The following is a 13,902-nucleotide window of genomic DNA, read 5'->3' as shown; positions in this document are numbered from 1 at the left end:
TTGTTAGTTATAACTTTTTAACAATAATTTATTGCAATAAAATGTAAACAATCACATTTATAACACAGTGGAAATCAATGCTGAATACACCAGACAAGCAGAATCTGCCCTTGCCTTGGTTTGCTCACCAAAGTCTCTCCATTGTCCTCTATCCATCGGGTGCATTTTAAACTAAACAGCATTTAAATTTAACCATTTAACTTTAGTTAGCTTTTTTTAAGCTTAACAATAAAACAAACAGTTAAAAGGTTAAATTAACTTTGAAATGACAATTCCTAAACAATCCCCATCATTCTCTCTCTCTTCTGGGATGGCGTGCCAAATAAAAGGTTACCATGGGCCAACATTGACCTACACTGTAAAACCCGAAAAGTTAGGGTAATTCAAACCATTTGAGGAACCCGATTGCAACAAACCATTTAAATACAAAAGCCAATCTTAATGAGTACTGTGAGCTTAATCCATTTGAGTAAACAAAGCAATCTGAGCCCAATAAAACCCAATAAATGAAGAGAAGTCAAACCAACTGAGTACTGTAAAACCCAATAAGTTAAGTCAACTCAACCCGTTTGAGGAAACCTTAACCTTAAAATGGTTTAAGTTACCTTAACCTTTTGGGTTTTATCAGAGAAAGAAAGTGTTTTGAGTTAGATATAGGGTTTGAGCATACCTGGAATTGCTTAGGGCCTAAATCACCCCTGCCGAGGCCTTTAGGTGTACTTAAATAAAAATATAGATTTGCTCAGGATTGTTTGTAACATGTTTCATTAATCTTACAGCTGACCCACAAACTTGTAGATGTGGATTTGCTCACAGCTAACAGATGAAACAATAGCACCAGGAATTTGCATGTCTACACAGACATACAATTAGCATAATTGAACATTGATGGGTTTAACTACAATTCAGGCATTGCCATCACAAAATATATTTGAATAAAAAAAAACTTACCTCAATCAGTCTCTAACATCTGCTGCATCTGCCACAGGTTTCTATTGTTTTCACTCTTGGGATAAAGATATGTGTGAAGTGGAGTGAATGGAGAGGGGAGCATGTGTGACATGAGTCAGTTGATTTGTAGTTCCTGTTGGAGAGATTAGAGGTGTTAACTGCTGTTCACAGTCTAAAAATGAAGAGGGTAGAAAGTATTAACAGTGCTTTTAATAATACATAGAATGAAAATAAAAGTTCATGTTGGAACCTTTTCAATAGACCCTTTTTCGCATGATGTCACGGTGTCTGGTTTCTCTCCACACAGTGTATCGTTACTTCCACCTACACAGAACTCCCCATAAAGAACTCACCTAGTCAGCTGTATATTTACTACAGATATGATTAGACTGTGACTGTTTTCTGTTGTCTACATTCAAGGTAAGACATCTGACATTTAAAAAAAATCTACAGATCATTCAGATTTCAGCTTGAACCAGAAAAATGGGACTTTAAACAGAGTGTATTGCTTTGTGTGGCTGTCTTTACTGCAAATGAAGTTGGTTTGCATTTGTCAAATAAAGAGTTTAGATGTTTAAATGGGTGCTGAACATTGTTTTTATGTCAATTTATTTATTTATTTTAATATTTTTAATATTTTTTACACTTTCATATTATTTATATTCAGTACAGTTCTCTGACATTTTTTCTATTTAGATATTTTATTCATGAGCATAAAACACTTATGTCTATTTAATATTAAAATTAACTGTTTTGTGTGACTCTTAATAATCAAACAAATTCATTGTAAAAATGTACAATTGCAAAAACAACAACAACAACAACAACAACAAGACATTATAATTCAGCATTATTAGATTTTGACATCACATGTAACATTATTAATTAAAAGGTAGTGAAGATATCAAATTAAATCCACCCAGTAGGTGGCGACAGGACAGTGTCTTAATTCATTCAAACGGAGAAACACTAACTGATCAGTAAATAATAAATGAATAAACTAATTGCACTTATAGACATACTTAACAGGAAATAGGAGAAGATTTAATAAAGAATTTTACTCAAGTTGGAACATTTACATATAACAGATAATCTAAATTGATATTCACAGAAGCATCAAAGTAAAAATAAATCAATTATTGAGGAAGCTAACTTAATTATTAAGTAAAAATGTTGTACTTTCCTCAATAAACAATAGCTTATTCCTATTATTAATAACTTAAGCAATCAATTTCAAACCCAGAAAGCAGTTCAGTATTGAAGGAGAAACATTTGGACACATGCCCAACACTGTCTCACAACATGCCATATTAATATTTTCATTTCTAAATTTTCCAGAGAAGTCTCTGTTATGGGAAAATTGCAATGTGCGTGCTAACATTAATTAAATGCACTATACACTTTTATCAAATATTCAAATGAAGGATTAATATAATGTGCTTATCTTCTCCCTTCTGACTGCTCATGATATGGCCGTACCCTTGAGTGTCAGACTCGGGGTTGTCAAAATAAATTTCAATTTTCAGAATGTGTGCATGAGCTTTTAGAAGAGCATCCTGTTTATTTCACACCATAAAAGAAGGAACTTCTCTTTTTATATTGCCTTCTCTGTCTGATTGTTACAAGAGGTCCATGTACATGCATTAAAGATAAAGCAAGCTTGCTAAGCATTATCTCTGCAGCCTTCTGAGTTTTTCTTTGCACCGCAGATTTTTCCACAACATCTCCCATTCGTTCAAAGGTAATCCGGAACTAAAAATACACTGCGTTGCAGGAAGCTATCCCAGATAGCTCTTGGAATGTGTTATATACATTAAATAATAAAAATAACTAAACTAAAATATTTCTTATTTAAAAAACGACTGATTAACATTTATTTACAATAATTTAGTCACTTTCAATGGGCCTAAATGCCCTGATGATTCCCCTCAGCAGTACACAAGACAGTGCAAGCAGTGCTCCATGTTTTCTAAAACCAGTCAGTTTTATGTTAATGAATAAGAAAAATTTAAGTCAATATTGCATGATAAATTGCCTAAAACTGCAACCAGTTCAGTTGAATACACTTTTAAACCATTGTTATGCTATAGTCGAAATCTACCATTGTGACTCTGTAGCCTGCAATGTTTACATTTATTCACAGCGAATGTGAATGGTGGTGGTGACAACTAGGTCTAATACGATTAGTTTCTAATTTCTACGATCTAAAATTAGGTAAGTAAAAGTAACTATCATATTTTGAGTGAAATTAAGCATAGAAAGCCCCTGTAGAAAACACAATTGTATTTTTTTTTTGTGAGCGGTCCCTTTAAGGTTGTCCTTAATTTCGATCCGTATGACTGCTTCAGGAAGTACTTCCGGTTTGTCTCCAGCTCTGCAGAACAAGGGAATGTTTTGGCTCGGCACGGATTCACAGCGTCTCCTTTATGTTATAAAGTCTAAATATGAAATTAATAAGAGAGTAAAAAACGGTAGTTACAGTTAACTAGTAATATCACAAAACCATCGCTGGCGTTTGCTCGCAAATATATGGAGTGCAAATCTGACAAAACTATAAGATGCTTCATTAGAAACAGCTGCACACCAACACTATGCTAATATCACTCGCTGGATGAAGCTAGTTTGTTTATGAAGGAAAGTAGTTCGGATATCTTAGGCTAGTTAAAGGCTTTTCACCCATTCATACATACTCTTCACGATGTCGGACGTCGTACACTCGTTTCAGTCCCAGCTATCCGGGGTCATGGAGACCGTGTTCAAAGCTGCCATATTTGAGATCACCCGGCTGGTGGAGGACAGTTTCGTGAAGGAGGTGTCCCGCAGCCGAGAGCAGGTGGAGACCCTGAAGAAGAGGCTGCAGTGGAGCGAGTCCAAGCGGAAGAAACAAGAGACGAGTGTTCGGAGACTGAGGTGTGTGCAGTGCGACAAATCCCGAGTACGGGACGAGGAAAGACGAGAGAAGGCGACACAGTCAGGTTTGTTAACCATTAGGCATTAAGTTACCGTTATAAAATTCTGACGGTATGATAACCTTGGATATAAACATCACGGTATTAAGATTACTGCAAAAAAAAAAAAAAAAAAAAAAAAAAAAAAATATATATATATATATATATATATATATATATATATATTTTTTTTTTTTTTTATTTTTTTTTTAAATGTCTGGGTAAAAAAAAAAAAAACCTTTTTCCTTTATGTACACAATATATTTTATTCTGAGAAACATTTAAAATATTTTGGAGCAATAAACATGTCAGGCTAAATAATTCCAATAAATTATTGACTTCTGCTGCCTGCATTTATTTCAAAAACACAGAATACTTTGTAGATCTTTTTCTGCTGGAGTTACTGCTGTCCTAAAAAAATAAAAAATCATACTCATACTTTAGGAATGGTATAGCAATTTTTTTTGTTATAGCTTTTAAACCTTGACTTTTTCACACTGCGGTACACCTAGAACACAGTTATCGTCCCATGCCTGTTTACCATAATAATTCACCACAAGCATAATTCTCAATCAGGGGTGCGTTTCCCGAACAACGACGTAACTTGCGGCTGACCTATCATAGTAAAGGGGAAAGATAGTACCTTTTTGGAAAAGAACGATGTAGTGATGAGTGTTTCCCAAAATCGTAGTTTTTCCGTCACAGATCCATCATTTGAACCACGTTAATTAAAACGTAAAACGCCAATAATGATGCTATAAACTGGGTGGTAACAACTTCTTTAAAGATGAACCCCATCATTTCTTTGTGCAAATAAAATTGTTTTACATGCACATGCATTTAAAAAAAAAAAAGTCTAATTTTGATCACATTTTGATCAGCGGTGTTGTCGCGCGTACTGAAGGTGGGGGGGGGGGGGGGTCGCGGGGGCACTTTTGATAGTTTTGGAAGGGCACTTTCTGTTCATGACTAAAAAGGGCATGTGCACTGCACAGGTTGAGCCTTATGTGTGCACGTGCCTGGCTCTAGCCAACAGGCCCGTGTCATATACAGTACAGATACTTAATAAATAACCTACTATAAATTAAAAGCATTAACATATGCTATGTTTTTTTTTTTTTTTTTTTTACATGCTTTGGAGGCGTAACATAAATTCCACTTCTAAATATTAGGTCACCTATAGCTTTCGCCATGAGCCACGGCTGTGTTCAAAATGACGTCAATGTTTTCAAAGTGCACTACCAAAGCAATGAGATTGTTAACATGAAGAACGTTAAAACTGAACTGTAAAAATACTTTGAATGCAAATTATTCATAAAAAAATCATAATTCCCTATCATAATTCCTTGAAATTATAATTCCCTATCAGGTTTGTTCGCAGTAATAATTTCCAATATCTCAATTTTTCCTAATTGTCCATTTGAGAAAATAAAGTTGGGTTATGTTTTGTGTTTGTTTTTGCTATAATGTTATTTTTGCGGTCGGATTGACCCATTTTATAATCAGAAAGAAAACTGCTACATTAAAAAGTAATTTAGCTTAAATCACAATTTGCAAAAGAAAAAAGTAAAACAAATAATCAAGTCAGGTAAAAACAGCAGATCTTTATCTATATATACACACACACACACACACACACACACACACACACACACACACACACACACACACACCTACTATATTGTACTATTTTTGAACTGTATATTTTTTTCAACACAAGGTGTTGTGAATATTATAAAAAGTATTATACATATTTTTCCTAAAATTTCAGAAATGATAAAATTGAAACTCATATTATATTGTATTGCATTATAATAGAGGTACTTGAAAAAGCAAACTACTTCCCTATGTATGTTTAAAGATAATTAAAGGACTGTGTGTTCAGTGCCCTCACAGTTGCATTCACCCTTGACCTCATGTAGAAAACGAACGCAGTCTCAAACAGGAGCACGTTCCAGATGGGAAATGGGAAAGCTGTGAGTTGGAGACCAACACGCTTATAGGAAAGGCGAGATCAGAAGACCAAAGCACATCCACCAACACAACAGAGGTGAGTAGACTGATGGTAAAGCACCTTTTTCTGATCAGCAAAGCTGGTTCTTTAATGAGCAATAACTCTTCAGCACTTGCTTTCAAGTGGAGCAGCATTTAATACACTGGGTTGTAGTTCACTGACAAGGTACGCAAAACTGTGTTCAAAATTGTAGATGATCTAATCAGATGATACTGAAATCAACATAATTGGTCTGTTATAATGACAGCGGTTTGAGCAGCTTTTGGAAATATGTCCCTGTGAAAATTACCTTGTATAATAACTTTTATAATCCAAACTTGCTTCATGACTTTAGCCCAAAGTTTGAAAAAATAAATCCATGAAATGATGTGTGTTTATTAGTCACGTTAAATCAATGAAAGCAGTTTAATCTTGTTTATCCAGTAACTGCTTTCGGGAATTTTGGATTTTTTGTTTACACAACTGTGCATTCCTGACAAGATGTGCATGACAATTGAATCTTTGCATAGTCACTTTGGTGATTTAATTCTAATTAATTGCTGTCTTCCTGTGGCAAATGTATAATTATTAATAAAATTAAAAGTTGGGATGGGTACCGAAACGCTGTACTTTATCGGTATTGGTGCTACATTATAAAAGACCATAGTATCGATAAGCTCTGGTGTTTACGGTTCTGCTATTGGTACTGGAGAATTATTGCTGAATAAACATTACTTACAGTAGCATAATTTAACTGACCAACCTTTTCTAATTTGCGATATTTAATATTCGTCTGCACAGTTGGCAATCTCACATGAGAAATGCTTGTGTTTCCAGTGAACACATCAAGTATAAAAGTCTTCACAGTTATCAGTTTTTGCACACTGAAAATATAGCCTATGAATAGCCTAATAATAAACAATGCTTATTAAGAAATTATAAAAAACAGCTTATTTTTCTATTGTAAGATGCCCCAAAACTGTATTAAAACACAGTTAACTCTCAATACCCTGTTAACTCATTTATGTGGATGTGTTAATAAAAAATCATAACCATTATCTCATTTAACTGCATTTTGCAACTCAAAGAGGGTATTTTCAACTGCAGGGAGCACAATAAACCTAGAAAAATCCCAACTTCTGCCAGAAAAGGCAAACATGTTGATTCTTCTGTAGAAGAATGAACATTTTCCTTCAAACCATTGTACATTCTTTTACAGGAAATGTTTTTATTTTATTTTATTTGTTTTACAATTATTAGTTTTGTTTAATTTTACATTAAAATGTGATAATAAAACAAAGTTGTTAATTCTGTTCAATTAGTTTTTTTTCCATAAAAAAACACTACAAAAAGTACTGTTAAGAGAACTGTTAAAGTACCGAACCGATAAGTGGTATCGATGAAACTAGTAATACCGTTAAAACCTTAACAATGCCCATCCCTAGTTAAGTCATCTGTTTTTTAAATCTGTGTTGTTATTTTTATTGTAAACATTGCATTCATGCATGTGTATTATTTGTTACAAATCTTGTAAATCTTTTAATCAAAATGTCGTAATTTAATCTTCGATGGCTTTTCCAGTCGTACAGTCTACCCTTTTACCTACCCTTCTATTACAGTTTGTTGCATGCTTGAATTAAGAGCTCCCTCAGTCCCACTGACAACCAGTGCATTGGAGCAAGTTTGTAGACAGTTGAAGCTTGAAATGCTTCTGTATCTTTGGCCCTGTTTACATTGCCAGTTAAATGTGACCCAATTCAGATTTTTTTGCTCATATGTGGCAGAAATCGGATCTGTTCTATGACCGCGTAAAGGCACAAAAAAAAACATGCATTCGCATATACAGAGATCGTTTACAGGCCTCCATCATATGTGGAAATAAGTCAGATATAAATCAGATATGTGACAATGTGATGATCGTGTAAACAGGCAGATCGGATTTATTGGGCATTCCGTTTTGTACGTCATTAAACTTGCGACAATGTGGTACTTCTTTGCGGTTTAGAAGGAAGAAGAAAGAGCATGTGTGGAGACACCGATGCGGTAAGCAACAACAGAGGAAACATAGGAGGAAAGGGGTCAGTCGCCAGTATTTGCTCCCACCAGATCTGAGATCTCAAGGCTGATTTATACTTCTGCGTCAAACGCCGGCGTATGCTACGGCGCTGACGCATAGCCCTTTGCCGTGGCCATCGGCGTCACTGACGTGCACCTCTCAAAAAATGTAACTACACGTTGCAACAATGCGTAGTGCAAGCTCAGTGATTGGTCGGCTTGGTAGCGCTGACGAGTCTGGGCGGGACCGAGAGCCGCGCGAATGGCGCGAGCGATTGTTTACAAGTGTGGAGTCCCGTGAAGGAGCTCCGGATAGAAAGTTTTGTTTTGTGTTTACCTCATAGTTAAAGTTGTTGCACGTCCACCGGTTCCTGCCTCCAAAATGAGCGAGTTTGAGTCACTTGTACAACCAGGAAGTGTTCAGGAAAAGTAAAACAGATGCGACGAAACTCGACACAGAGGAACATTTACACCTCACTGCCAACTAGCGTTTTGGAAGTGTTAATGCAGACCAACAGAGGCAGCGCGCAGAAGTATAAATGCACAGCTACGCGCGTTGCATTCGCCGTGAGTTATGCCGGTCACCTGACGCAGAAGTATAAACCAGGCTTCACTCGTACCCATAAATTCCTCTGATTGCTGGAGGGCACCACAAGTAAACTATAGGCGCAAGCTGCCATGATGGCTCTTTCCCTCCTCCACTTTAAAATTATTTTAAAGTTGGCCGAACATCGCATATTTCGCAGAGTATTGGATAATAGGAACCATTTTTTATTATTTTTGTCTGTTTTTCTTTTAATCAAACAATTATTTGTATTAGTTATGTAAGGGTCATATATTAACTGAACTTCTAATGTTGTGGGTGAGTGCTGTGCATACTAATTAGCATTTTTACAGAAGTAGATAGATGCGGGTCCAAAATTAAATTCAGCTCTGCAGAAACTTCCTGTCTGAAGAGAGGTGTTAAAACTGAACACAGAACACAGAAAGATGTATACTTTGTTGTTGGGCAGAGAAAGAGGAAGTATGTCGAAGGGGCGGCCAATGGAGGACTAAACAATGACTGACAAGTGACGTTACACCAAAACTCCACCTGTTAAGATTGGTTGTGTATATATGGTGAAGTCAGGAAACGTATGTTAGTTGCGAACCTCTTGAATGTAATTCTTGTATTGCATTGGGGTAACGTAACCCAGAGCTCTGTCATCGAATTATTCATTTGTATCCAATAAATTGTTACGATTTTTGACACTGAAGAAAAACCTCTCCAGACCTTTTCTCTTGAACACGCATGGAATAGAGATAGATATTCCAACAAGAGCTAAAAGCAAGACAATTTCTTCAATTTCTGGCTAGTGTGGCGCATATGCTAAAACCCGCCTTTATGTATGCGCAACATCATAAATTGTATTGCAAGTCACGATAAAAAAAAAAAACATGTAAACGAACAGGAAAAATATTCAGACATAAGCAACCAATCGGAATTGAGCAAACTTTGAGACTTTAATATTGTGCACACTTGTGTCTTTTTGTAGCCTGCTGGTACAGAGGACAAGAAACTGGACTGTGTGTTAAAAGAGGAGACTCTTTATGTGACTAGCGCTAATCAGGAGCTTCATGATGGGTGGACTCTGGATACCGCAGGTATAATTTAAATCTGATTCAACAGGGGGATATATGAAGAATACAGAAACTAGATTGCTGTACTTAGCGAAAATATCCCTAACCACTGTAGTGGTTTTCTTGGTTTTTCTCTTACTCAATCAAACTCAGTCTGGAGGTTATGAATATCAGAAGAATATACTTTATTGTCAACAACAAAGGAGAATTTCTCAGACAGAGATGCTACTGGGGGTCTCCTGAAAGTTCTCCTTTGTTGTCGACAATAAAGTATATTCTTCTGATATTCATAACCTCCAGACTGAGTTTGATTAAGAGAAAAACCAAGAAAACCACTACACCACTTCTGCTAGTTTGTTGTGAATAAGAAATTGCAAGGAGGTGCACTAAAATAAAACTGTGCCCTCTATTCAGTATTCAATTCAAACTGGAAATGTCACAATAATGAAGTCAACTCAATGACAACTTATCATTTTATGGCAATATAATCTCAATCTCTTTGAATTAATACATAGAAATTCCTACAAATAAACCCCTTCAAAACTATCTGAATGCATTAGAATATGTGTTTTTGTTCTCCTCCAGCAGCTGAGACATCAGATTTCTCCGCTCATACTTACAGTGAGCAGGAGCTCCAACAGATTCAAGATGAATGGAGCTCTGGACTTGACCAGAGCGTAAACGGTGAAGCATATCCAGGAATCGCAGACGTCCAGGGCCTGCCATACCGAACGCGATACGATGCAGAAGAGCTGGTGAGCTACAGCGTGCACGAGCTGGACATGGGAGACCTGGACGGCCTCAGAGAAACAGTTCAAAATGACCTGAGCATAGGCGAGGACGATGCCAGATCTTCCATCAAGAGAAGAAACGCTGGAACTTTACCTGCACAGGTCAACCAAGAAGCAAAAGACATGGACAGAGACATGCACTGTTTACTTATAAACGCCGACGGCCACTTGCAAGACATGAGCGTCCCGGCTGAAGATCACAGTGGGGTTGCAGGAAGCACAGGACATAGAGGACACCAACTATACAGTAAAGACACTGATACTAGTGCAGTTTATAAGGGACATCCAGTGAATCAGTCTCTGAAGCCTAACATTGGACAAGCATTAGCAGCCAACAAGCCCTTAACCAAGCGAGCGCACACTTGTAACCATTGTGGGAAGAATTTCACTCAGGCTTGCAACCTGAAAGTCCACCAGCGTGTCCATGAGCGGGAAGGCCTCCAATTGTGCAGCGACTGTGGAAAGGGCTTTACGTCCTTCAGCGATCTGCGCAAACACAGATGCAGCCAAACTGGAGACAAACCCTATGCTTGCACGCTATGTGGGAATAAATTCAGCCGACTGTGGAATCTGAAGCTGCATCAGCGGATTCACACGCAGGAGAAACCACACAAGTGCACCATGTGTAGTAAGAGCTTTACACGGGCGGACATCTTGAAAGTCCATAAGCGTACGCACACAGGGGAAAGACCGTACTGCTGTGTTATATGCGGACTGAGCTTCAAACGACTGGACCATCTGAGATCACATCAGCGCAAACATGCTGACATGAATAGTCAGTGACAACTTCGCAATTGTAGAGGTATTTCGAAAGTTATGAATCCTGACTGGACCTAACATAAAAAGCATAACTGTTCTACTATAAAACTTCCCATTTAAGTTACATCATCTTCATATTATGTGTTTTTTTTTTTTAAAAGTCCAAGCGTAAATCAATACTCTAATATTTACTCACCCTTTTGTCATAAAACCTGCACAACTTTCATTTTTTCCTGAGCATCTTCCACTTTTTCAACATGCTTTTTGTGTTTAGCAGGTCATGAGGGGGAGTAAATGATGCCGTTTCAGGGCCTTTATGAATAATGTGATCAATTTGGCATCGGATGAAAATCTTAATATTGATATTTGATACAAATTGGTAAGACATTGCTTATCACTGTCTTGCTCTGTCGATTTATTAACGTTTATTTAAAAAAAAAAGCTAGCAAATGAGCATATTTCTTAAAATGTGTAATGTGTGTGTCCGTTCATTTAAGTTCTGTGATTAAATGATCAAATGTAACATTTTTACTTTGAGCATTATTAAATCCTCCCTCTGTTTATTTCATGTACTCATTGTTTATTTACCTTCTTTACAGTCCTTCTGAATGAAATGATGTACATCCAAGCTGATCATGAGGCCATAACAGGAAGTCAGAGCGGCTGACTGACAGTTTATTTTTAGGTACTTCAGAGCTGTTTGTTTACTCAAATGACCTTATAAGTATGTCAGAATCAAGCATTTAAAACACAAACATACATGAAGAATAATGGTTTAAGTACTGTAACCTAGCACAGAAGTATAGACCATTTTGCGGGATGTAAACAAAAATGGTCCCAACATATTTCCTATTTTACATTTCTAATTTCTATAACTTCAGAGAATCCAAAAAGTGTGACATATGGATAAATAATGTCATGATCAATGTTCTAACATTAGGTTATGATTGAATTGCCTCTTGTTACAGTTCTGAAATAGTTTGATAAGCAGGAAATGTCCATGGGCCAATAACATGACCACATTGAAATGGTCTATATATATATATATATATATATATATATTACACACACACACAAACTACCTGGCAAAAATTTGTTGCCTATTGATGTTTAGGAACAACAAATAATAACTTGACTTCTAGTTGATCACTTGGCATCAGAAGTGGCTTATATGAAAGGCAAAGGCCTCTAGATTACGCTTATTTTACCAAAATAAATTATGATCATGTCTTGCTTTTTAATTATTCAATTAGAACAGTAAGGTCTGACCTTGCTTAGACAAGTCTTGTCAGTTAACAGAAATAATGTACAGTATAGAATATAAAGTCATGATGCAGTGGAAAAAGAATGAATATTGTGTATGACACCCATGAGCTTGGAGGACTGCATCCATACATCTCTGCAATGACTCAACTTTTAAATTAAGTCATCTGGAATGGCAAAGAAAGCGTTCTTGAAGGACTCCCAGAGTTCATCAAGATTATTTAGATTAATCTTCAATACCTCCTCTATCTTTTCCCAGACATGCTCATTTATGTTTATATCTGGTGACTGGGCTGGTCAATCCTGGAGCACCTTGACCTTCTTTGCTTTCAGGAACTTTTATGTGGAGGCTGAAGTATTGAAGAATTTGCCCTCTGCTGTGGTTTGTAATGTAATGGGCAGCACAAATGTCTTGATACCTCAGGCTGTTGATGTTGACATCCACTCTGCATTTCTGTGAGAATCTTGGGTCCATGCAGGTTCCAATAGGTCTTCTGCAGTATTTGTGATGATTGGAATGCAGTTCAACAGATGATGTATGTATATATGTGTGTGTTACCTAAACCAATATCCTTAATGTATTTCACGTATGCATTCTCAATCTTACTGGAGTAACTAGCAGTTTTAATTTAACTGATTGGATTTATTATTATGTATATAAATGTGCTAATCGTTTATCTTAAGATGCATTCACCTTATTGGTACTTGCAGATAACTGCATTTATGCATGACCGTCAAATATACAACATAGTGTTTGTTAAAACTGTAATCCACATGGGTGAACTTTTTATAAGCAATTTTACTGCATAAATCTAAATGTATGCCTAAATATATTTTTTTATTCTAGATTTAGTAGTTTTAGACTAAGAGAAATACTGGGAAATGTCTCTAGACTGATGGCATTTCGTGCCGTTCAGCCTTATGCTGCGTTCACACCAGATGCTGAAGAAGCATCAAGCGCAAGTGATTTACATGTTAAATCAATGCAAAGACACAAATAGACTTCCTGCGGCACAGCTCCAAATGAATCATAGGTGATTTTCACTCTTCCTAAAGCATATAAACTCGGCTAATCTCTCAAAAAAATCCATGTTAGGCATTTAGCAACGAAGCTAGAGTCACCAGGCAGACAGAAGTCCTGCCTATGATGCAAATCCGCGTCTATTGCTCAGTGAATTTTACACATGAATAAAGCGAGTAAACTCCTAATTTTATGCGTCTATATACTCACTAATAGCAAGATTTATCTTTGCAAACCGTGTCTGGTGTGAACACAGCAAATGATTTTAAATGTGAACAAAATCACCTGTTTTGTCATCACTTTAGACATTACGCTAGAGAATCATTCAAACACAAACTCTAAAGTGATGTTGGTGAACTAGTAACAGTTTCTGCTGTTTTGACGTCAGCTGCAGATGTGTGAATGAATGGCGGAAGAAAGTAGTTCCTCATAGAAAAGTGTTTTTAGACTCTTCGTGTTTGATTTTCTTATACAGACGATTATGCCGTCGAACTGTTTTAT

The 13,902-nt window shown here is 36.5% G+C and overlaps 1 protein-coding gene across 2 annotated transcripts; it reads left to right on the top strand.

Annotated features, from left to right (window-relative positions):
• Positions 1-3,281: 3,281 nt before the first annotated feature.
• On the top strand, positions 3,282-11,689 carry si:ch73-109d9.2. Of its 2 annotated transcripts, none has more exon segments than NM_001244778.1 (4): positions 3,282-3,926; positions 5,822-5,949; positions 9,483-9,591; positions 10,153-11,689. In NM_001244778.1, coding segments are annotated over 4 exon segments (1,503 nt in total). In that variant the 5' UTR covers positions 3,282-3,649; the 3' UTR covers positions 11,142-11,689.
• The last annotated feature ends 2,213 nt before the right edge of the window (positions 11,690-13,902 follow it).

The sequence above is a fragment of the Danio rerio genome, chromosome 1, assembly GCF_052040795.2.
Source record: "Danio rerio strain M-AB ecotype USA chromosome 1, GRCz13ab, whole genome shotgun sequence".
Lineage (NCBI taxonomy): Eukaryota > Metazoa > Chordata > Actinopteri > Cypriniformes > Danionidae > Danio > Danio rerio.
This window is presented reverse-complemented; position numbering and strand designations above follow the sequence as displayed.